General features: G+C 49.2%; 2 protein-coding genes across 2 annotated transcripts; one reads left to right on the top strand and one right to left on the bottom strand.

Moving 5' to 3' along the window:
• Positions 1-537: 537 nt before the first annotated feature.
• On the bottom strand, positions 538-19,884 carry GOLGA2 (golgin A2). Its single transcript, XM_050320237.1, is given in 30 exon segments — positions 538-1,602; positions 1,704-1,872; positions 2,044-2,058; positions 2,060-2,151; positions 2,406-2,508; positions 3,040-3,107; positions 3,252-3,405; positions 3,951-4,030; positions 4,110-4,209; positions 4,466-4,690; positions 4,950-5,063; positions 5,876-6,171; positions 6,174-6,221; positions 6,720-6,807; positions 6,906-7,013; positions 7,195-7,284; positions 8,297-8,438; positions 8,683-8,741; positions 9,309-9,415; positions 10,050-10,143; positions 10,373-10,435; positions 10,938-10,976; positions 12,697-12,777; positions 13,251-13,310; positions 13,778-13,841; positions 13,964-14,007; positions 14,594-14,728; positions 18,044-18,124; positions 18,469-18,591; positions 19,779-19,884. Coding segments are annotated over 30 exon segments (3,141 nt in total). The 5' UTR covers positions 19,827-19,884; the 3' UTR covers positions 538-1,351.
• Positions 19,825-23,099, top strand: SWI5 (SWI5 homologous recombination repair protein). The gene is made up of 6 exons (XM_050320298.1): positions 19,825-20,017; positions 20,582-20,819; positions 20,928-20,976; positions 21,411-21,532; positions 21,911-22,005; positions 22,456-23,099. The coding sequence occupies exons 1-6, from the start codon at positions 19,825-19,827 to the stop codon at positions 22,518-22,520; spliced, it is 762 nt and encodes a 253-aa protein (XP_050176255.1). The 3' UTR covers positions 22,521-23,099.
• The last annotated feature ends 563 nt before the right edge of the window (positions 23,100-23,662 follow it).

The raw sequence follows: 23,662 nt of genomic DNA, 5'->3' as shown, positions 1-23,662 counted from the left end.
GCTTCAGCAGCTTGGGCATGAAGAAATGAACGGTCTGGCCTGTTGAACAAACACAAAAATTGATTGTGTGTTCTGTGCTTGCCTCTGCATCTGCACAGGTAACAGGAAGGTGGTGGGTGCTGCTTCAGGCACCGGCCCATGCTCGTGTTCGATCCCACAGCTGGGATGATCAGGTCCCTTCAGCCTCACCTGTGCTTCCCTTAGAACTCCAATGCTGAACCTGCCCTCCTCAGAACAGGCAGTTCTTGCCTGAAGGCAAATTCAGTTGCAGGATATCCACATGCAGTTCACCACTTCCACACCCAGCTTTGTGCTGCTGCTGCAGGGAGCTCTCTCCTCCCTCCATGGTTTTTCTCCTCAGAATCGGGGCTGTGGCTTCAAGGCAGTGCCAGGTGCTACATCACTTAATGATGTGTCCCAGGAACTTACACTTGGGCCACAGGATCTTGGTTTCCACCCCTCTACTGCACTGCTTACCAAAATGGGAGAAGAGGAAAGCTCAGGGATGGAGAACTAGAACCCCTAAGAGTCCAGAAATTCAAAATGAAGCATGTTTATTAAGTGGTTTCCTTTTACTTATTTCTCCCATTTCTTAAAATAAATAAAACCTTCAGACACATACAAGTGAAACACATCATCCTTCAAAGTGCAGTTACATTTCCACCCCACTCCCAAGAATCACATAAAGCTTTGTCAAGTAACCAAAAGCCCCCCAAGGCCCCCCTGGGTCCCTTCCCCTGGCAATGAGAACACCCAGGGCTGGAGGTGCTGCCCCAGAGCCGCTCGCTGGGGGCTCAGAGACCGACGAGCCTGTTCCCAAATACAGGTGCAAGAGAGAGGCTGCAGCAGGAAGGGGGGAGTTTAAGATACGGAGTATGAAACAAACCCAACCTGTTAAAGAGTCCAAAGAGTCCATAACCAGAACAAGTTAGTTACTCTGGGAGCCCTGGAAGGAACGAGGCTGATGACAGTCGTTAGTGATGGATCGGAACCGCGGCTCGGTCACGGCTGTGGCAGCACAGTCTGGGACAAGGGATTAAGTCATTTTGCCCAAAGTCATGGCCTCCCTTTCCCCTCAGCCTGGACCTGGCCCAGGTGATGTGCCAGCACCAGCTGCCTCCCAGGATGAGTTAAGAGTCTGCCTGTACTCCAAGCACACCAAGTAACAGAGAAAAGAGAAAGAGAAGATGAGGTCTGATGCTCGAGTTCCATCTGATGCAATCTCTCTTTACTGATGTCTGTAGGAATCTGTTCTGACCAAGAGCACTGAGCAGAGGTATGGGCACGTACAAGTCAGTTTTAAGTCCTTTCAGGCCCATGGAAAATTGCTGTCAGTCAGATTTAGCACCGCTTAAACTACCATGATTTTGACCTCATCGTTCTCATCAGCGCGGTAGAAGAAGGGAATGCAGGGGTTTTCCGGCAGGGAGCCCAGCCTCTCCTGAGGGTTCTGGATTTCTCTGAGAAGCTGCATTATCTGCTTTGCCGTGGGGTCCTCTTGGTTTGGTTGAGCAGCTTTACTGTCAACAGGGGGGAAACCAGATTGATGAAGAACAGCAGCCTCTTGTTCCGCCTCCTCTGACAGATTCACCTCCCGTAACCCTGCAAGGAACACAGACAAGGCAGGCAGGTAACTCCTCCCATCCCCACACTACACTGACTCCGAGGGCTGTTCCGTGCTCGGAGCTCATCCCGTAGCTCACCTTCTCCGTCGGTGGCGTTGAGCTCGATGCGTCTCTCTGCTGGCAGGACACCTCCCGCGGGGCCGCCCAGCAGCTCCGGGCTTTGAGCGGCCGCCACGTACTTGCTGTACCACTCGTTTCTCTCCCTGACCAGGCGCATCACTAAATCCTGCAGCTCCAGTAGTTTCATCTGCAGCGAAGGAAAGGAAAGCCCATGAAATGTGCACCCAAGCCAAACACAGCCCCACTGGGTTTGCAGTCCCACCCCTGTCACGAATGAACGGCGTGTGAAGGTTTGGACTGTGCAGGTGCTCCCTGGGCCCACCCTGCCTGGAGCGGTACCACAGGAAAGGTTCCTTGCCTTCATCTCTTCCTTTATCCTGAGCCAACCTGCTGATATACTCCTCCTTCTCCTGGTGCCTCTGCTTGAGGATAGCCCTTTGACTCTGGTACAGAGCAATGTACTCCCCTGGAAGACAAGAGAAGAGTCAGGAGTGTCAGCAAGACTGAGGTACAAGCCTTAGGGTGAGCACAGAGCTATGTGGCATGAGGATGCAGGAAACCCAGCCCTGGATTGGAGACCTAGCCCAGTTAGGCAGCAGTAGGAGACAGGAACTGCTTGGTAGCTGGAGGGCTCCAGCTCTTAAAGCTGTTGGGGACCTTCTGCTCCACATGTAACACACTGAACAAGCTTTAGCCAGTGCTGGTGCTGCCTGAACATACCAATGGTGTCTGTTTCCCCAGACAGTTGGATGCAGCGGTGCTCCAGCTCCTCCAGACGTTCCTTCAGATCAGCCTTCTCGTGCATCAGCTCTGTGAAACGCAACTGGACACAGAAACTGGGGTCAGTCACGTACAGACAACACCTCTGCTAAAGACAACACCCCCCTGACACTGTCTGAGCCTGGGGAACAAACCCTGCTCCTTTACAGCTTGTCTCCAATCTCATGCTAAAAAGGAACAGAGAGAGAGAAGGTGTGAAAAGGCATCTGCATGAAACCAAGTGTCTTTTACCTTCTCACTGCTGGGGCAGCACAGCTCTGGTCATACTCAGCTCCAGGGCTGCAGACCACCTGCTGCACCCCAGCAGGGTGAAGAGTCTGTTTTTCTTTCTTTAGGAAAAGACCACAGGTCAGTGTGGTCACTCCACAGGCTCTAGGGGTGGGAGGGCAGTTACTACTGCAAGCCTTCCTGTGCTGAGACAGGCTGTGATGAGCTTTTTAGGAAGGAGCTTCTTATTATGGAACATCTGCAACTTATTCCCCTACAATCCATGTGTGCTGTTTGTCTGACACTGGATCCAAGCCTGGTTGAGCAGAGCAGCAGAGCTGAAACAACACAAGATCCTTTGCTTTACCTGCAGCTTGTCCATGGCAGTTTTCAAAGCCTCGTGAACCTCCACGGGAACAGTATCCATAACGGAACCTGGAGGGGAAGCGTGCAATTTACAGTTCCTCCTGGGGCAGGGTGCACTCACAGGCACAGTAAGTCTGTGTCAGAGCAGCCACAGCCAGCTGGCCCAGGCACAGCTCATGGTCACGCTGTCCCCAGACTGTGCTGAAGTTTTACCTCCGTCCAGCGTGATGTGATGCTGCTGCTCCTGCCTGAGAGCTGTGATCTGCTGCAGGAGGGTTCTGCACTGCTGCTTCTGAGCAGCCAGCTGCTGCCTCAGGCCTTGTCGCTCCTGCTCCACTTGGGACATGGCAGAGGTCACGAAAGTGACCTAAGAAGAATTCCAGAGTGTGCACATTAGTGCTCCCCCTGTGTTCAGAGGGGTCAGTGGTGCAGCTCAGGACACTTTGCCTCATTTTATTTATGGGTATGAAACCAAAGTACTGCGTGACTGCCCTGGAACTGAACCAGGCAGCAGCTACTGTATCTTCTCAAATTTGCAAGCAGTACAAACACACAGGTTAAATACTGGCTCCCATGATACCTGTTTGACTGCAGCGTTGTGACTGTACCTACAGAAAAATCTAGCAGATATTTGACACCATTTCCAAATGGCTTTCAGACTAAAGAGAACATCATCATCAAAGCCCCATTAAGGAGCTGCTGTGCCAGCTGAGCTGCCTTCATAAGGCAAGCCACTGCCAACCTTCCAGCCTGTTTTGCAAGGATGCTGCAGAAGCCTTGGCTTCTTGCTGCTGTGCACAAGGAACTCCCTCATGACTGCACTCAGCTGGCAGGATCACAGCTGATAAACGTCCTTTACCAGACATTTCTTTACAACTAAAACCAAAGGCTTTTCTACCCATTAAGACTCACCATTTCTTCATGGCTTTCAAACTTCTCTGGGATCACAACTGAAGGTTTTTGGATTTCTTCAGTCATTGCTTCATCATCTTCTGTAAAAGGAGGAAGGTGAACAAGGAGGCAATACCCTCAAGAGCCCAGCTCTGCTTCCTCCCTGATGCAGCTACTCACCCTCCAGTTGGTGCAAAATCCTGCCATCCATTTCTGCTGCCAGTTGACTGATCTGGGCCTGCAGCTCTTTGTTTTCCTTGGCTACAGCTTCCAGACTTTCCTGCAGGGGAGAAGCAGAGGATCACTGAAACTTAAGCCAGACTGCAAACAGCCACTATTCTTCAGACAGTAGCATCACACACACAGACAACACAAAAAAAGTGCTTCTGCTCCAAACAAGTATCATTCACCTGTATGGCACAGGGTGTAATCACAGAACAGCCCAGGGTGGAAGGGACTGCAAAAGCTCAACCCAACCTTTCACTGAATATTTCACTTTTCCTCCCATCTTTCCACTTGCCCCCTTTAACTGTTACCTTGGTCTGCTGCAGCTCTTTCAGGTGCATTTCCACCGTGACCTTGCCCTGGACCTCCTCGTGCTGTAGCCGGTCCATGAGCTGTGTCTGGAGCAGGTACTGCTTGTGCAGCTCCTCCTTCTCAGCTGCCAGCTGCTGGAAGGCCAGGGTGTACTGCTGCAGGTGGCTGTAGCACTGGTCCCGCTGCTCCTGCAGGCCCCGGGCCTCCTGTGTCTTCAGCTCCAGCTGAGAGAACAAGATCAAACCACCACATCAAACCCTTCCTGCCAGAAACGTGATCCAAGCTGTCAGCACTGCCCCAAAGCCACCAGCCAGGCAGGCAGCCACCATCTGCCCCCACATGCTGGCTGCCCACATCAGGCAGCAGACGACAGGGGAAGGCTCCCAGCTTGATCATCACAATGCCCATTTCCATCCTTCCATCAACGTTTGGGAAGCTGCCAGCAGCTTGCACCGGCCCTGCCATCCCCCTGCTGGTGCTCACCGTCTCTTTGAGCTCCCCCAGCTTCTCCTGCAGCTGCCCAAGCTTCTTGGCCAGCTCCTTCTTCACGTGCTGCTCTGACTGTAGGGCACTTGTAACCTCCATGTTTTCATTTGTCTGCAAGACAAACACCACTGTGTAAGGAAACTGCCCCAGCCACCGTAAAACACATGCTCTCAATACACCACGTGCATTCCCAATACAGTGGGGTGCCCTCCCTGAGTTACACTTTAGGCTGTGATTAAAGGCCTTATATTGACTGTTCAGGACAGTAAATAACTTACAGAAAGGTTCAGAAGATGGGAGAAGAGCAAGGGAAGAGCCAGGGGAATCAGTGTTGGGACAGTGCCAAGAAGAGGCCTGGCACATCATGCAGCCTTGTCAGCTCCAAAGCAGATGGGTGGTATGAATATCCCAAACAGAGCCACAGACATTCAAAAACAAGTTCAGAAAGGACTAAAGGAAAAAAATCAGCAGCCAGACCATGTGTCAGTCTGCCAGGGCCCCAGAGGGGAAGGTGTTACATTGAAAGAAGCGAAGCAAGAGTAAGGATTCAGCTCCAGGATGGGTAAGAATGACAGCAGCAAGAAAGACTGCTGAGAAATTCCTCATGGGCAAATACAGGGAACAGGAAATGGGTATCCAGTTAAAAGGGCAGGAGGAATACTCAGGGACAGAAACTGCCAGGGGAGGAGAGGGAAAAGGAAACTGCTCTGGACAAAGACATTGGTTTCACCTGCCCAGAGCACCTGAGGGAGTAAGGAATTACAGGGAACCTCCTGGCATGGTGTTACATCTCAGAAAACAGAGAATCCATAGTGTCCCAGGACAAGAGAGGGATAATGCTTCTGCCACTTTTTTACATCTGCACTACTAAAGGATTTCACCAGTGAGGGAAGCAGTGGAAAAGATGCACAACAAGAACATACCAGTTTGACAAACCCATTCTGCAGCTCAGCCAGCTGCTCCTTCAGATCCCGGTTCTGGCTCAGTGCCCTGCTGATGGTGGCCTTGTCACTCTGCATGTCCTCCAGGATCTGCTGCCTGTCCACAGACTCCTCGTTGTAGCGCTGCACAGCCTTCTCCAGCTCCAGCAGCCGCTCCTCCTGCTCCCGGTTCAGGTGGCTCAGCTGCTCGTTGTCCCGGACCTGGGCCTGGTACTGCCCCTGCAGCTCCTCCTTCTCCTGCTGCAGCCTCTGGATCTCCTCCTGCAGGCTGAGCTCTGCTGCTGTGGGCCCTGGGGGGAGGAAGGCTCCACATCCATGGGTTTCACTGCTGAGGAGATGGAATCACAAGCAGCTCAGTCACAGGGTAAATCGTGGGTGACACACGTCCCTCTTGGGTACATGAGGCACACCCCACCCTGTAGGGCTCTGTGACCCAGAAGGGACCACCAGCTGCAGTGTCAGTCCTCAGTGCACAGCACTGAGAGTGAAACAAAGGAGCAAACCTACCCCAAACCCAAGCACAGCATCCTGCTGTCTGCTGTTGAATCCCCCACACCCCTAGCAAGAGCATCCTGCCTTCCCAAACTCCTGGGCCAGAGAGGCCAACAGCACAGTCAGGCAGGTACTACAGACATAATCAGGATGCTGGGCCATTCCCTGCAGGAATTCCTTTGCTGTTTGCCAGCAGAAGAGGGTTCTAAGGGTCAGCTGGCCTCCAGCTGCTTTCACAGCTTCACCCCCACATGTGTGTGGAAGCACCTGCACAGCAGGACAGAGTTATCCAGCTGGCACTCTGCAGTGGGAAGGCCCATTCTGGAAGCCCTACCTGATGTGCTCATCAGCTCTGTAATGTTGGCTTCCAGCTCCCGAATTTGGGCCATATGTTTCTCCTTCTCCTCTGCCATCGTGTGGACCTGCAAGGCCACGCGAGTCAAAGTCAGAACAATGTTCAGGGTGCATTTCCTGCAGCCTGTGTTTGTCCAGAGCAGTGTGACCCTGCCCCTGGGGTTACCTGCTCAGACAGCTGCTGCACCCGCTGCTGCCAAATGCTCCCCTCCTCCTTCAGCTTCTCCACGTACTGATCCCTCTCTGCCTGGAGCTGCTGAAGTGACTCTGAGAGCTGTTCAAGGCAAAATCAAACACAAAGAAAACTGCATTGGCTAAATAAATTTGGCAGTGACTGCTTAAGGGATAAAGCTTGAAGAAAGTAGGGTCAGTGCAAAGCTAAGGCTACTTTTTTCTGCCACACAAATTTCTTTACAGACATCAAGATATGGACTGTATTTCATACAACCTCTTACCTGAGCAACCTGGGCTTCCAGGCTCGCCTTCTCCTCCAGAGCCATCTGCAGCTGCTGGTTTGCATCCAGACTCCCTGCCTGGTTTGAGAACTGTCAATGAAAATCAGAAATTTGAGGCAAATGTTAATACTCAGTTCCTGCATAGCCTTTCCCCTGACAGTAACCTGCCACACGATCCATGCTGTAACCTCCTGCAGTTCTCTAAAGTGCTCCAACTCACAGTGAAGTTCAACATGAAGAAAAAAAAGAGGATTAAAATTTTTAAAGCTTAAGATATTAATCCTGTAAAACAGGCAGAACTGGGCAGCACCTCCCTACCAATTTTACACTTACTGTTTGTTTTTTTTAATTAAGAAAATAGGACTTAATCAAACTTTGGCTCAGAAACTCTGCATTTCCAGACTCTGCATTACACAGCCAGATCAGATGGTATAAAAGTCTGTGACCTTAAAAGTTGTCAAACATGTCAGGAATTTAAAGCCAATGTCTGGAACGTGTCAGTGGACTAAGCAGCAAGGCTGGTTCAGTTGAGGCACAGTCCTTTTCCCAGAAGAGCAGCAGTTGGCTTTCTTTCAAGGGTAACTTAAGCCACTGTCTAGGAATCAAAAAAAAGAGCATTTTCTTCCCTCCCAGGCCCAGGGTAACACCAGGCTTGCTCTCTGACCTGCTAACAGCTTGCTCCATGCACTCCCTTTCGAACTGGCTGCTTCTCCTAACTTGGCCCAGCTGACTTCCAAGCTGCCACTGTCCAATCCAGCTTCTTCTGCTTGGGTGGGTACAAACACCACCCCTCCTGAGCTGGTTACTCGGTGAGACTGCACAGCTGAGTAACCAGAGTGCTGAGCAGATACAAGCTGAAAAGCCACCACATTTCCACACTTGGTCCATTCAGTCACCCCCTCACACTGTGCAGCACTCTTTTAGCAGATCAATGTCACAGTGTTTTTAAATCTACTGCTCTTTAGAATACAAACTTTCTGTTCCTCCAGAGACCTCACTGAAAGGATGTCTTGATGAGATTTTTGTGCCTCCCTTTAAAGCCAAAAGTCTTGCCCCTCTCTCAGAAGGAAGTCTGACAGTGACCAGTGTGATCTGCCCTCACCTGCTGAATCATCAGTTCAGCCATTTCCAGTTTCTTCTGCAAATCTTCCACATCCAACTTCATAGCTGAGTTCTTGGACACCAGGGAATGAACTTTCTCTGACAGCTCCGAATTCTGTTGCTTTATTTCCTCACTACTTTTGCTGAAACAAACAAAAAATTAAAGTGGCACCACTGCATGTACTCTGGGTCTGCTGATGTCCAGGTTATAAATCTACAATCCAGTGCTTCTTGGCAGCTAGAATCACAAAAATGTCACATCTAGCAACGGTTTTTTTGTAATTGAATATCCAGTCTCCCAAGTCACCACCTGTGGTCTGTGCCCCTTGTTATGTTTTGGGGCTCTGCTGAAAAGTCTTACTGCAGTAATGAGCAGAAGGGACTTACCTTCGTTTGTACAATTCCATTTTCAGGTTGTCTCGCTCCTTCACTAGCTCTTTATTATGCTGGAGAAAAAAAGAAACTATTAATGCATCTACAGACTTCAGGCAAATAAAAGAAGTTAAAATAATATTTCACTTTTAACAGATCAGCTAAAGCAGAAAAGGTCATAACTTTAGCAAAAACCTCAGGACAGGTTTGCTTAGAACCACCTGAATTCGCCAGGAATAAGTGAGCTCAGTCTCTTCAAATGGGTGCTGCTAATGGAACAAGGTTATTTCTGCAAACTTCTGCATTAATATCAATGCTAAAGTGTGTTTGGATATAAATACTAAAGTTTGATGGAGAATTCTGGGACAAGGTCTCTCTGTTGTGTGGAGCTGCCAGACTAACAAAGTGAGGAGCCACATCTGAAGACAGCAACTGGACCATATGATTCGTGGTCACAGAAACCTGAGTGAAGTTTGCCTTGATCATGGAGATTACAGGGCTTTACAAGGTTAATTAACAATTAACAGGGTTAATTTCTGCCTCTTCTCTAAGCAGAGACTACAGGCTTTGCAGTAGCGTAGTGACAAGCAAGCAGCCAAAGGCAGAGCTGCTGGTTAAGCACAAACAGAGGTGACTCTTACCTTCTCTGACTGTTTCTGCTGCATGGAGATGGAGGACAAGGTGCGTTCCAGCTCCGACACCCGCTGGCGGGATGAGTGCAAACGGGCAGCGAGGCTTTCAGCTTCCCCTGCACGAGTCAGAGCACAGGCTGTCACAGCTGCACCACTAAGAGCTTTTTGGAACTGGCTGAACAGCACTTTCTACTTTGTCAACAAGCTCTTCAGGCAGCACAGAGCTTTGTGGATCACCAGAACTGGTTCCTGGCTCTACAGGTGATTCACTAGCAGCTCTGGAAGCAAAGCTCTCTGTAACTACCTGCCTCACAGTGAGGGAGATGATGAAACTTCCTTTGCAGAACAATAGACAATATTTGTTTAGGTTTTTTTTCCCTATTAGAATAAATTGCTGAAATTTAGTTCAGAATAAAAGGCTTGGGTAAAACCTACATTAACATGACAGCTGTGTGGGAGGGAGGGCAGAGAACAGGAACAAAGTTTTAAAAGAATCAGAAAAGAACAGTCTGGGGTAGTCACCAGGCCCAACAGAGCTGACAAGGCTTCAGTGATGCACAAAAGAACCTCAACTGCCATGGGACCAACACGCTCCCATTTGGATGATGACAGCAGCAGTGCCAGTGCCAAATCCTGCTCACTGAGGAGTCAGGCAGTGCTGTGAGCTGGCTGCCAGCAACTGTCATGTCCTGTGACTTGAAACCCACAGTGTAACCCCCAGCCTGGGCTGCAGTGCTGGCAGTCACTCACCTGACTTCTGCCGTGCAGCCTGCTGAGTGTGTCCCAGGGCCGTCTGCAGCTCGGACTTCTCCGAAACGAGAATTCCAATGGTCTGGATGTGAACCTTTGGGAAAGGAAAACCCGCTCAATGCAAAATTTCTTTGCTTGTCACTGCAAGCCCACTGCTGCCACAAAAGGGTAATTCAGCTGCAGCTGAGCACAGCCTGGCTGACCAACACTTGGCTTTCCTGAAGGGATGGACTCAGGGCCTCTTTCCATGTTAGAGACTGAGGGTCACTCATCAGAGAACAGCAGAAGCAGGTGACATTACTGTAATGGAGGCTCTGCCTTACCTGCAGCTGTTCCCTCAGGGCTGCTTGCTCTTTGGAAAATTTCTGTTCAAACTCCTTCTTTTCCTGTAGAAACAAATTATGCTTATTCAGCACAAATAGGCAACTAGTTAACCCCTGGTTTATGTCAAACTAAAAGAGCAGGGATTCACCTCTAGCATCTAAATGATACCGACATTTCTAAAGACACAGCTCAGCTTCCATTATTTGAGCTACTTAAATCATTTTTCCATCCCAGAACAGCAGTGACAGCACAGCACAATCACTGCACCACAGACGTGGCAGTGTTGGAATGGAAGCTCCTGGCAAGAACCTAAACTGTAACCTCCTGCTCCCACTGCACTCCTCCAACTCGAGTATTTAAATCTTAAAATTGCTTTGGTCAAAACAAGAACACTGCCTGCTGGGCCAAATCATGAACTCCAAATACTCAACCTGATGCTACAAATTAAACTAACATGAGACAAGATCACACACTCCTGAGCCACAGTCCATGACTCTTTATACTCCTTAGAGACACAGATACCTATTCCTGTATCTGTGTATCCAAAAATAGGACACGCTTTACCTTCTCCAGCTGATTCATTGCTTCTTGGTTCTGCTGTTTCTACGGAAGAAAATTGATGCACCAATATTAAGAGAAAATATTCTCACACCGATGAAACATTTTCACTTTGACAAATTAGGATATATGCCACATTAATGCAAAAAGAATTTCCATTTCTGTAGAAGACCAGGAAGTTGATCTCAGCAATTAAAAGGAAGAGATTCAGGGCTCGCTTCACTAATACACTTGGTATGTTTTAAATTGCTCAATACATTGTGACAGTTCTTCTCCAGTACCCCTGCTGAAATCCCTGTATGTTCCTATCTGAGCCTCCAGCAACTTCAGTTAAACTTGCAATATCCCACATCTGTGCAATTAATCACAGTCATCCTGGTGTATTGGGATAATCACCAAAAACACTTTAAATAAAAAAAATACATGCTCTTTTCCTTTAAATAACTCCCTAGACCTTTATCCCAGTTAACAACTGGCCTCCAAGTCCTGCAGAGCTGCACGTACATTGGCAGGCTCCCACCAAGGTGATGTGAGGGAGAGCTGGAGCCAGATGCAAGGAAAGGGATAATTCTGTGCCAGCCAATTTCAGTCTTATGGGTGAAGAACTGGAGATGTGTCACTGCACATGGGGCATCTGGAGGTGTGGAGTGAAGGAGACAAAAGTGGCAGCTACCAAGCCCTGCAGCTGTTTGCCCTTTGCTGCTCTTGTCCCCCTGGCAGTTTTCTCACTGATGCCTCCAAAGTAACTAAATAATTAGTACTTTTTCCCCTCCAAATAATGAGTATTGGCCAAGTTGTTTCTTTCTACCACTACTTCCTTCAGTGCATTTTGAAACACAACTGCAGATGGAGGGGGATGAGGTTTTGATTTAGCAATGCCAGCACACAACATATCCAGGAAAAGCAAAGGCAAGGGCACAAATGCAGCAAAGGCCCCTACAGAGCTCCAGGCAAATAGAAAAGCTGGCAAACCAGGAGAATCCTGGGTGGGCAAGGCACTATACCTCTGCAGCCCAGCTAAAACACAAAAAGAAACAGAATGGAACAAAAATAACCCAAAACCAAAAATAAAACAAAAAGAAGGGGCACGGGGTACACTGGGAAATGATGAACTTTGGGAAAAGCGTAGTTTTAGGGAGGAACAAAATGGGGAAAAGTATTTCACACAAGAAAGGCTCTTTTCAGCCTGAAACAGGTCCACTTAGTTGCACTTCTTGCAGTGTTAAAGCTGAAGGCTGAAAAGCAGCAGCAGGAATCCATGCAGGCCACAGGACAAAGCAGTTCATTCATTGTGCCAAGAGAAGCTGAGGATATGATCAGAAAACAGCCCCAGGCTCTCTTGGACCTATTGCTCCCACTCTGCTGATAAATTTAGAACAGCATCACCACCTGCAGAAACAGGTTTTCACACTGCTGCCAGCACCAGAACTGTGTATTTCAAGGATTCAGACCAGGACCAGAAATAGCTGTTTTATCAGGATGCTCATCATCCAGGGACAGCATGAGGAGATCAACAGAGCCCACTTAAATGGAAACAGCAAAACTCTGTCTCTGCTCCCTCAGATGAGCCAACACACTCACGAGCGGCCTTGGGCTTTGATCCTCCTCCCAGGTTTTCCATACAGCCCATTTTGTTCCTTACAGAGTGCTGTGTGAGCAGCCTTCCTCGTGGCACTGTGAGGGAACCCGGAGCCTTGCAGACACCCAGAGAGCGTGGAGGAGCAGCAAAGACAATGTCAAACTGGTTGGTTGGATTGTTTCTTACCAATTCCTCTATCTCTGTAACGAGCTGTTTGTTAGTTAGATTGCTGGAATCCAGGGCTACTGCCAGCTCCTGGTAACGTGTCTGACGGGCACATGCATACAGGAGAAAAAGGAAGGAGCAGAAGAGGAGGAGGGGGAGGGAAAAAAGCAATAATTAAAAAGGACAGAAAAATAAATCATTATCACAGTTTGATATAATCAGATTCTCCAAACAAAACAAAATCTGTGGTTTCAACAAAAGCAGCTGGGATGTCAACCTATTTTATCCGTTTCTGCTGAGGCTTCTTTTTGACATGAAAGTGAATCAGAAATAAGAACTGCAGTTGCATGGAAGCCAGATTATCCCCAGTCCCCAAACTGGGAACACCTCCAATACCTGCCTCTGACTGTTGTCATCACAACTACCCAAGCACCAGGTGACACTAGACAGTGATGGATGTGACCTGTGCATTCTGTCAGGCCTCATTAACATTGCTGGAAGCACAGAGTCCCAACAAGGGATCAACAGCAGCAAATAATAAGAAAAAAACCCATGACAGACTGAGAACAACTTACTTCCATTTCCTTAATATTTGTGGAAGAAACAGCACTTTCTCCATTCACATACGATGTGGACTAGAAGTAAATGAAGTCAGTCAGTTTTAGTCCCCAAGGCAACAAATGACTATAAAGTAAGAACCTACTATAACAATAACACTCCTTAAAGCATCTGTCACTTCAACCAACCACACACAGGCAGAGGAAACACTTTTCTGGCTCAGGATAGACCCTGGCTGCCCCTGTTGACAAGTTGATTTGAATTATGCAGATTGAATTCAGATTCTTTTCCACTAAATCAAGAGTACATCTTCCCATGAATATATGCAATTCATTCATCCCACTCTGCTGTTCTTCCTACTGCTGAAATCCTACATTCCTAAAACAGGATTTTTAGCTTTTCAGTGCTTAAATATCATATGGTTTAGTAGGATGGCTGCAGACATCTCTGAGATTGGAGAGTGTTTCCTTGAGCTGGCTGCTTAAAGCTCCACATCAAACACCAAGAGAATTAATGCAACAACTGGATGAAAAGGAGGTCATACCTGGGAAACCAGGCCATTGAGTTGTTCAGACAACTGGCGGAGACTTTCTGTTGATGAGAAAGACCTGGGAACAAAGACCTCACGATGAAAGCCTCTCCCAGGGAACTGTCCAATCAGCACAGCACTGGACAGGAATAAAACCTTAATCTGTTGGGGTCCTGTTGCAAAGCCAACACAGACACTCACCTGTTCTCATCCAGAGCATTTTTATGATCCCCAGCTTCGTGAATCTGTGGATTGAAACACAAGAACTTACAAGGCTGTAAAAGAAGATGGGAGTCACATTTATGAATGTGTCACAAACACTTGATTACACCTGGGCTCAGATTCCGCAGCTCCTGTAATTACTGTTTCCCAAAGGAAGATGAACTTAAAACCACCAACCCATTCCTAGCTTACACATCACTTCTGAGCAGTGTGAGTCTGGGTTTCTTGGAATAGAGAAACTCAAGTGTCACAGGCTTTATGTTTGCTGTTACTACTTATCAGTATAATCAACACTTCGCTAGAAAACCCTACAGCTGAATCACAGATTGCTCTGACTGGAGACCTTCTGTCTTGGTAAGGGTGCTTTTGGATAATGAAATAGGAGAGAAGGGGAAGGGAAACAGCTTTGGAAGCTGCAGGGACACATCCTCTCTCTGCTCTCACAGACACATTGTGACTGGATGGGGAGTGGAGAACGGAGGACTTTTAACAGGAGAAAACCTGAACTACTCATGTCATATTCGTGCAGATCATCTTTCCCCACACAAACATGGCATCAGTAACCAATGTTCAGCGATTCAATGGCAATATTGATGATAATTCACAAACCTGTGTCAGCTGCATGCTCTCAGGAGCAGGCAGAACAGAACCACAACTAGGGAGGCTGTTGCTGTTAGAGAGCACAGGGACATCGGGAGCAAGCGGCTCAGCACTACGAGTGGCAACATCACTGTCAAAGTATGCCTGTCACAAAACACAGCACAGGATTACAGCCCTCATGCAGAGTGGACAAAAACACACACACAAACACATCACCTTGTGACCTGCCTGTGAAAACCAGACAGATGGGAACAATCAATTGTTCAGGAACATGTGGAGGGGAACCTGTGTTCTCCCCAGAGCAAGCAGGTGACTGTAACCATGGACAAACAGTGTTCCAGAGCTGTGCCCTCCCATGTCCCACAATTCGATTCCCTTCTTTAACACAGGGCAACAATGTCACCCAACTGTAAGTTCACACATGAGATTCACTGCAAATGATTCACCAGAAAGCAAGTGAGGGCAAAGCCAGATGTCACTGTGCTTTGAAAAATACCCCCTGAGAGCTGTGCCTGGGGAAAACACAGGTCACTGTATGCAAATGAAGATGGAAAAGAACAGGTTAGTGACTACGTGAGAACTGGGCTAGTCAAACTCAAGTGCTCCATCTAAAACTCAGTGAAATCTGTGGCATGCCATGAGCCCCCAGTTTAGAAACAGGACATTTATGAACAGGCCAAAGGGAGGGAGCTGGGAGCAGGTGCCCATGGCCCTGCTGCAACTATGGATCCCATGACTAGAAGAATCCAAACAGAAAAGAGAAGGGCCAAAACACTATTTCTGGACAGCAATGCAAGTTCCCATCCAGCCCTTGGGGGAGGATGAATGGCATCTGATCCCCCCTCTACCAAGCCACACTAAACTGGACCATTTAATCTCTTGCACAGCATCCCAGAGCCATAAAGGCCCAGCAGTGCTCTCATGTTTTATGGCAATTTGTTTGATTTCATCATCCATCTCCAGTAAGTCATCAGTTAAAAACAGCACAAAACAGATGAGATAATCTTTCAGCATTCAACCACACCAATACAACTGCAGCTCTCTGCCAATTCCACCTGGAAAAGTTCCCTCTTATTTCAGTCACTTCCTTCTTGGTATTCACAGGAAACAAGAAATCTCCCTCTCTTGGCATTCCCTGTTTACCTGCTCAGCACTTCACTCCTGAATTCAGCAGCAAGGTTAATACAGCAACAGTGGAGACAGATTTAATGAGAACAGTAAGCTGGAAGACTGCAGAGGGAAACAGAATTTTCTGCGTTTCTTTTTAGCAGGACAGATACTCGTGCCCTCAAGGAGCAATAGATGTTAGGTGCTTATAGGAAGGTGAGGAACTCCCTCACTTCTTCCAGCTAAAGGTTACTTCACCTTCATCAGTCAGACACTCACCGATATAAACATCAGAGGGACAGGAGGAATTCCTTCCCCAGCACATCTCAAAAATGTTTCCTTAATTTCTTCTGATCACAACATTCTTTTAGCTCAATGCTTCGAGATGCAAAAACCAGTAACGTGCCTTAACCACAAGAACTCCTTCCTTCTGCCTTCACAATGAGCAGTTTTGTAACAAACTTTCAAAAGAAACCTATTTGAAGAAACTGAGTTTGTTGGAAACTGAAAGCGTTAGGAGCAAAACATTTATATGGAAATTATGCATTGTGAGCTTCCAATAATATAGAATAAAAAGTAATTCTGCTCAGCTTAGCATATAGCAGGGTCTGTTTGCTTTCACACAAAGGCCCCTATTTTGCTGGTTTTTCTGTGTTTCAGAGCCAAGAAGGCTGAAGTGGGTGAGAAGGGAGGGCTCTGCCTCACATCAGACACCAATGGCAGCAGCAGCTCAGCCTCCAACCATCAGCTTTTCTGCCCTATTAGCATCCAGCTTCTGAACTGCATTTTCCTGACTCAGGGCTTTTACAAGACAGCGACGGGAAAGAGGAACCTTTCTCTCATTATATATTACAATTAGTTTTCAAATTATTCCTAAAACCCCAGGCACAACAAACCACAAATTCCATAACAGCCAATCAGATCTCTAGAGAGAAGAGGAAAAAAAAAAAAAAAAAGAAAATAAGAATGAACAGAGTAATAAATTCTCCATCTGCAGAACAGGACTAAAGCTGCAGACGCGGGTAGGCCTTCACTGCAAGGCCAAACATCACCTCAGCACCAGCCCTGGACCACCCATCTTCATCCCAGCCTCCAATGTGAAACAAGTCTCCTTCTCTGAGATTTAAATTACACTGAGCTTATTAGTGTTAACTGAAACTAGTCCCAGGACAAGGAGTGACACTTCAGTCACAACACAGGTTTCCTGAGGCTGGACAGGCACAACCAGCACCCCAAAGCTGGCAGTGTGTCCTCACATCACTCAAGTTCTACTGATACAGAACCGACACGGTCCAGCTGGAGGAACTCTGTGTTGGACAGAGCAGTTGCCGTGTTATCACACCGAAAAAAAAAAAAAAGAAAAAGGACACAAAGGCAATTCAGAGTGAACTCCATTCCATCTTCCAGGTTTCACTGCATCTATCAGGTACCCCATGTGATTACATTTATTGCTGGAGACACATGGACATGCATGTAAATATAATAACGAGTTACTTCATGACAAATACATCAAAACAACGCTACCAAAAAGATGCAAGTGAAAATTAAAAGCAAGGTTTTGGTACAACAAAATTGGAAGAACATTGTGGCCTACAAAATTTGACTTCCCTGAGTTGCTATCACAAGCCTCATTTGAGCCTCATTGAAATAAACTGACTGAAAACAAGTATTTTAAAAAGTATTTTTAAAAAGCTTTTGTTCTTGTTTGTTCCTGAACGTGTTTCTATCCCTTCTTGGCACCCTTCCTGCCCTTTCCCCTTCAGAATCTTGGGAATGTGAATACAGTAAAGCCTGTACATGCTTGGCTTTGAAGTATCTGACTTCCTGCCCAAGCACATTTAAACCCACAGCACTTGCCAGACTGTACATCACCTGTGCCAGTTCCACTGCCTGTCATAACATGGGTGGCTGGAATAACCTGACAGGGCAGCTCCTTGATGAGCAGAAACGTGCCCTTCAGAAACCAGGCTCCAGGAGACAAAGCAACGACACTCAGAGCAGGAGAAACACAGGCTAAGAAAGCACTGCTTCTTCCTAGTGCACTTTTCCTCAGCTGTTAACTTGCTGCCTCACCCCAAATTCCTGTTTTCCTCAAAGCTCAGCTGTCTCAAGGAAGGCTTTTAGACAAGGTTCACTTTTCCACGTGTTAAGTTTGACACAAACCAGGAGGAAACAAGCACGATGGAAACACAAAGAGGTCCGTGTTAATAAAAACAGCAACAGAACCGAAGCAGCTGACGATGGATGTGTGAGGACAAGGCTCCACCCCGAAGGTGGAGGTGAGTGTGGACGGAACCCGAAGCATGCAGGAGGGACAGCGAGTCACTGCGAGGGACACGAGCACTGCCTCACCTTCCTCTTGTCCAATGAGGGTATGGCTACCCCATTGGAGCGGTTAAGGTCTGACACCAGCACCTTCAGAATGTTCTGAATCTACAGGAGGCGAAAGAAAAGGGGAAAGAGAAACGGCTCAGAGAAAGACAGAGAGAAAACGTCAATCCAAGGCAGCCAAAGAACCAGCCTCGTCCAGAGCAAACACCTCAAAACAGCAGCTCTGGGCACACCCAGGGCATGGTCACCACCGCTTTGGACAGATCCCGGCTCCAGCTGCACCTTCCACCACTGGAAGGTTGGCAGCTGACAGCTGTTGAGGGACACTTCATACACCACTCAGCTGTTACACCAGCAAAAACACTTCCCAGCTCCACTCAGGTTGCCCAGAAAGCCAAAGAGCAGGAAGGTGGGAAATGATTTAGGAGGAAGAATGAGGCACTCACGTTCTCTGGAGGCTGCTGGTCGTCGGTGGTGGGAGTGGCAGGTCTGCTGCCTTCTTTAGTTTTGCGTTTTTTCTTAGTTCCTGCAGTTGCTCCAGGGCTGTTCTTCTGCTGATATTCCTTTAGCTGTGAACAGAATAAGAGTCTGAAGTCCAAAACAATATGCCTTCTATAATGTCAATAAAACCCCAAAACTTAACTCTGTTGGCTGATGATACAGATCAAGTGTAAGGACAAGTGAAATGCTCTTCCATGAGTTTGCCCCTCTGGGAAAAGAAATCAAAACAAACCCAGAGAAGGATAAAGTAAGACCTAAAGTGATGGGTTTATGACAAGAGCATCAGAGTTGTAAAACAGCTAAATGCTGTTCTTGGGAAACAATTGGATACTCCACAGTGCAACTATAAGATTAAAAGCACTATTTTTGCGACTTTTTAGGGTTATAACTAAGAGCAATAAGGCAAAATTAATAAAGGGCATTTAATCCTGCAAGCAAAGTGAAAAGGCGCTGCCTGACAGTAAGATCTTCTGCTGCACACAAAATGTTGTGAAGGAAGACTGCAATCCCCACAGGCAGGTAACACATTAGTACAGACACTGCAACAGCTAAGGGGAGAAACAACCTACAAACGATTTTTTAATCACAGCCACTTGGCCCAGGAAGTGCCGGTCTGATAAGCTGTAACTCGAGTCCCGGCAGGGTTTCTGTGCAATTCCTGTGCACCTGAGCCCCGAACGGGCCGGTCCCGGGGTTATCCGTGTGAGTACCGAGCCCCCGGCCGGGCAGGGCACGGCGGGGCATCGGGGACGGGGCAGGACGGAGGAGGATCCCACCACTGGGAGCATTTCAAAATGGAAGCCTGGACTGCTCCAGGACACTTCGCCGTTCCTGTGACTTTGACACGGCCGGGACGGACGAGGCCGGGCCGCCCCGAGGGGAAAAAAAAATATGGGGAAAAAAACATGAAAAAATAATTTTAAAAGGAAGCGAGGGGGAGGAGAGGGGACACAGGACTCCCGCACAGCAGCCCGCAGAGCACCGCGGCCGCCCAGGCCCAGCCTCGCCCCGGCCGCACGCCGGGAAGGCCGGGCCGCAGCCCTGACACCCGCGGGCTCCCGCGGCCCCTCCGCGGCCCGGCCCGGAGCGAGGGGGCGGCGGCCCGGCCCGCGTCCCTCAGGGGAGGCCGCGCTCGGCCCGGCCCGGCCCGCCCGGGGCTCCGACCCGCGCGGGGCCCGCGCAACGCGACCGACCCAGCCCCGCCGTGCGGTGCGGGGACATGTCGTGCCCTGTCCCGTCCCCCCCGGCCCCTCACCTTCTTCTTGGCCGCGGCCAACCGGCTCTGCCTGCTGCCGTCCGCCATGTCCGCCCCGCGCCCGGGCCACGTCAGCCCGGCGGGAGCGGCGGGGGCTGCGGCGGCTCCGGCCGGCCCGCTCCGCCAGGACACCCGGGGCACCTGCTCCGGGACAGCCCTGCTCCGGGACAGCCCTGCTCGGGGACACCTCTGCTCCGGGACACCCCTGCTCCGGGACACCCCTGCTCCGGGACACCCCGGTGTGGCACCTCGCTGGTGTGACACCCTCCGCCCTGGAGACACCCTGGGCCGCCGTGTGACACCCAGCGCTGTCCCGCTGCTGTAGTGCCCCTAAAACCCCGAGCGAACGCCGGGAGGAGCCGGGGCTGGTTCAGCCCCTGCGCTGCCCGAGCTGCCGTGCGGGGCCCGGAGGGAAGCGGGACACGGGGACAGCGGGGAACGGGAGCGTGGGCAGCGCTCACCCCGCGAAAACAACGTTGTGGGGATGTTTGAGGAAAGACTGGGCGCAGCACGCAGTGCCATGGTCTGCTTGACATGGTGGCGCTGGGTCTTAGGTTGGGCTCCATGATCTCAGAGGTCTTTTCCAACATGTGATTTTGTGACTCTATTGTGACCCCGAGACTCTGTAAGTCCCCGTCCCGGCTGAGCCCCGGCGCAGAGGTGGCTCTGAGGCGGTTTTTGAACGGCACCGAGTATAACCACCTCGACTGCGGCCACGGGGACAGCTGTGTCCTGCCACACCTAATGTCACCTACAGCCGGGCCGTGGCGGGGGACTGCAACTCCCGGCGTGCTCCTCGGCAGCAGGACTACAGCTCCCGGCGTGCCCTGCGGCGCCACCCGCGCCCGTGAGGCGGGAGGCGCGAACGGGGAGCTCCTCAGCCCAGAGCCCTCAGTGCAGAGCCCTCAGTGCAGAGCCCTCAGTGCAGAGCCCTCAGTCCGGTCCCCTCAACCCGGAGCCCTCAGCGCTGGCCGAGCGGGTCCCGCCCAGCACCGGCCGCAGCCCGCCCCGCCACCCGCCGCCGCGGGCCCTGCCCAGGAGGTAGGAGCCGGTTCCCCGCTGCCCCCTCGCCTCCCCTGCCCTCCTGGGCCGCGTCCCCGCCGAGGCGGCGGTGCCCGGCCCCTGACGCGGCTCCTTCTGCTTTGCCAGGGCCTCGGGCGGCGGCCGGCGGAGCGGCACGGCCGGGTTCAGGGCACCGGTGAGTCCACGCCGGGCCGGGGCGGGGCGGTGGGTCCTCTGTCCTCTGCCCCCCGCAGCCGCTCGCACGGCTCCGCGCAGCGGGGAGTGTTTTTCACTGGAGGGAGAAACCGCTCGTTCCCTGAGTTAGTGCCGGCCCCGCAGTTTAGCTCCCCTCCTGGGAGCTTGTGAAAACCAAATTTTGATTTTTTTTTTCTCTTCACTTCACGCTGTAAATCTCCAGAGTGCTGTAGGATGTGATATGGAGCAGGCTGATGCTACATAGACCAGTCCCTGCCTTACTTAAGCTCCCCATTCCCTGCCCAGGGGATATTGTTTTCCTTTCTGCTCCTGTTTTATCTAGTGGCACACACACTGTTTTCCCATTAGCGCCCACATCACTGTAGTGTCTTATCCAGGGCTGAATTGCTCTTAAATGTCTTCTGTGCTCTACAGGTCCCATCTCCAAGCTCCTTCCAACCTAATGGAGCTAGAGAAGCAGCCCTGAGGTGTGAAATTGAAGAGCTGAAAAGGAAAGACCTTGCTCTAGACCAGGAAATCGCACAATTATTGTCCGAGTATGTCCTTGGCAAGCTCAGTGTTCACTTTGTTGCCTCAATTATTTTTGTTTTTAAAACAGGAATTGGAGCTGAGAGCTGACCTTGTGTGATGACATTGTTGTTATGGTGCAATGTTGGTTCCAGTGTTACTGGGAGTGATGGAACCTGAGGGAATTCTTTCCAATTTATTTGGTAAAGCAAAGCATGTTTTACTAGGACCTTGCATAAGAGGATTTTAGCTTTACCCTGTATGTTCCTGAGGTAATTACATGTTAACTGGGAACAGATAATTTCAGCTCTTTGTTACTTGTTGTGGAGGAGTGGTATTTTCCATTAGGATGGAAATGGTAGAACAACAAAGGCTGTGTCAAAATCCTTTTTGGTGTTATCTTACAGAGGCTACAGCCTGGAGGAACTGGAGAAGCACATCTCTCTGCTCCATGAATACAATGAAATCAAAGACGCTGGGCAGATGCTGCTGGGCAAGCTGGGTAAGGAAGGGAAAGCTGTTGGAGAACTCCTTGGCTGGTGTTTTCATACAGACACAGAGAGAAGCTGCTGCACCACGGAGGCACAGCTTGTGGTACAGGCTCTTCACTTCTAGGCTTGTATTACTCAATCATTGTGCAAGCACAAATGCTTCTGTTGTTGTTCTCTTGGACTGTTTTTAGGACTGAATATGGGAAATAATTGTTATTTACCATGTATTTTAGTCTCTGCTATGGATTACCAAAATCTGATAAGTCTTAACCAATTTTTGTCAGTTTTCTTCCTCATGTGTTTTAAAAAAGCAAAGTGTTGAGACAGGCTGCACAGCTGCTAAACCTTGGGTCGGTTTCTTGGCCATGGAAGGTTGCATGGGGTTGGTAGGGCAGGAAAACACAACCTTTCTGAGTGATCTGATCTATGTGTAATAACAGCAGTGGTATTTTTCTTCCTAGCTGTTATCCGAGGGGTCACTACAAAGCAGCTCTACCCTGAATACGACCTGGAGCTCAGTGACTAGTCCTGAACCTGGAGGCTGCCACGTCCTGCAGGAGTGACTGTCACTGGGCACACGTGTTGGTGTCCTCCTGGTTTGGAACTGGCAGAAGGTGCCCTCAGAAGGCTTTTTAATTTAAATGTAGCATTTTGCCACAGGGTGTGGTTTAACAGCCTTGTTCCTAAGAATCTTTGGAACATGAAAAGTTGTACCTATAATTTTCTGCTGTTGGGAAAGGGATGTAGGACTTGGGATAATTTCATCTACTACCTGATCAACAAGATTATTTTTTTTTTTATTGGAAAGGTTGTAACTCAGGTTGATGTTGAAACTCTTCCCGTCAAGCTTTTGCTTCCCTGCAACATCCTGGGGCTGTTTGGCTACTGAGTGGATAGAGAAGTGAGGACATACAAATGTGCAATGTAATAGCTGCTTTGAAAGGAAAACCCTCAGAAGTAGGGAGGGAGGGCTGAAATTATGGTGTTTCGGGGGTTTTGTTGTATGGTCAAATCTGGAGAACTCTGGGGGTTCTGCATTTGTACTTACCTGCTCTGGTATCTGGAGGTTCTGTACCATTTCTGTAGTAAAATGGCAAAATGTGAAGTTGTGTTAATTGTCCACTCTGAATAAAGTAGCCTTCACATTTCTCAGTAATTCACTTTAAGAGCCTTTAAAACATTACATGAACTTGGTAACAAATCCTAAAACCATTCTGAGACAACTCTAACCTCTGTTATTGGGATGTTTTCTGTCAGTGGAGACAGGGTGGCAGCACTGCCCAGGAATGGGCAGGTGCAGAACCCCCTTCCTCTGCTCTACGTGCAGACTCACTGAGAGGGAGTGCTGTCCTGGACAGTGATGATGGGAGCACGAGTGTTTCAATGTCAGTGTTAGGACTCAGGTTGACTGCACAAACTAAATTTGGCTGCCTTGGGCAGTTTTAAGTGATGAAGTGCTCTGCTGACTGCAGATCCCTTGTCCTTTTTTCACTCAGGCTTGATGTCCTTCTGCCCATTTCAACTTTCTAAGACCTTCTTGCCCAGTGAGTTTCCCCTCTAGTCTCCAGTCTGTTCGTTATTGCCAAAGCTGAATCAAATTAATCTTTGTTGTGATTGGAAACCAGGAACCAGTCACAAGGCTGCTGCTGAGAACAGAATTGTTTTTGT

Source organism: Myiozetetes cayanensis, unplaced genomic scaffold (genome assembly GCF_022539395.1).
Source record: "Myiozetetes cayanensis isolate MyiCay16 unplaced genomic scaffold, myiCay2020 scf23, whole genome shotgun sequence".
Classification (NCBI taxonomy): Eukaryota; Metazoa; Chordata; class Aves; order Passeriformes; family Tyrannidae; genus Myiozetetes; species Myiozetetes cayanensis.
Note: the sequence above shows the minus strand (reverse complement) of the source record. Positions and strands in the feature narration are given on the sequence as shown.

Bases quoted from the DNA above. Each gene is read 5' to 3' on its own strand.
- SWI5 (XM_050320298.1), top strand. From the start codon at position 19,825: ATGTCCGCCCCGCGCCCGGGCCACGTCAGCCCGGCGGGAGCGGCGGGG. The intron at 20,018-20,581 runs GTGTGGCACCTC...GCTCCTCGGCAG, and splicing joins CCCTGCTCCGGGACACCCCG to CAGGACTACAGCTCCCGGCG. The intron at 20,977-21,410 runs GTGAGTCCACGC...TGTGCTCTACAG, and splicing joins CGGCCGGGTTCAGGGCACCG to GTCCCATCTCCAAGCTCCTT.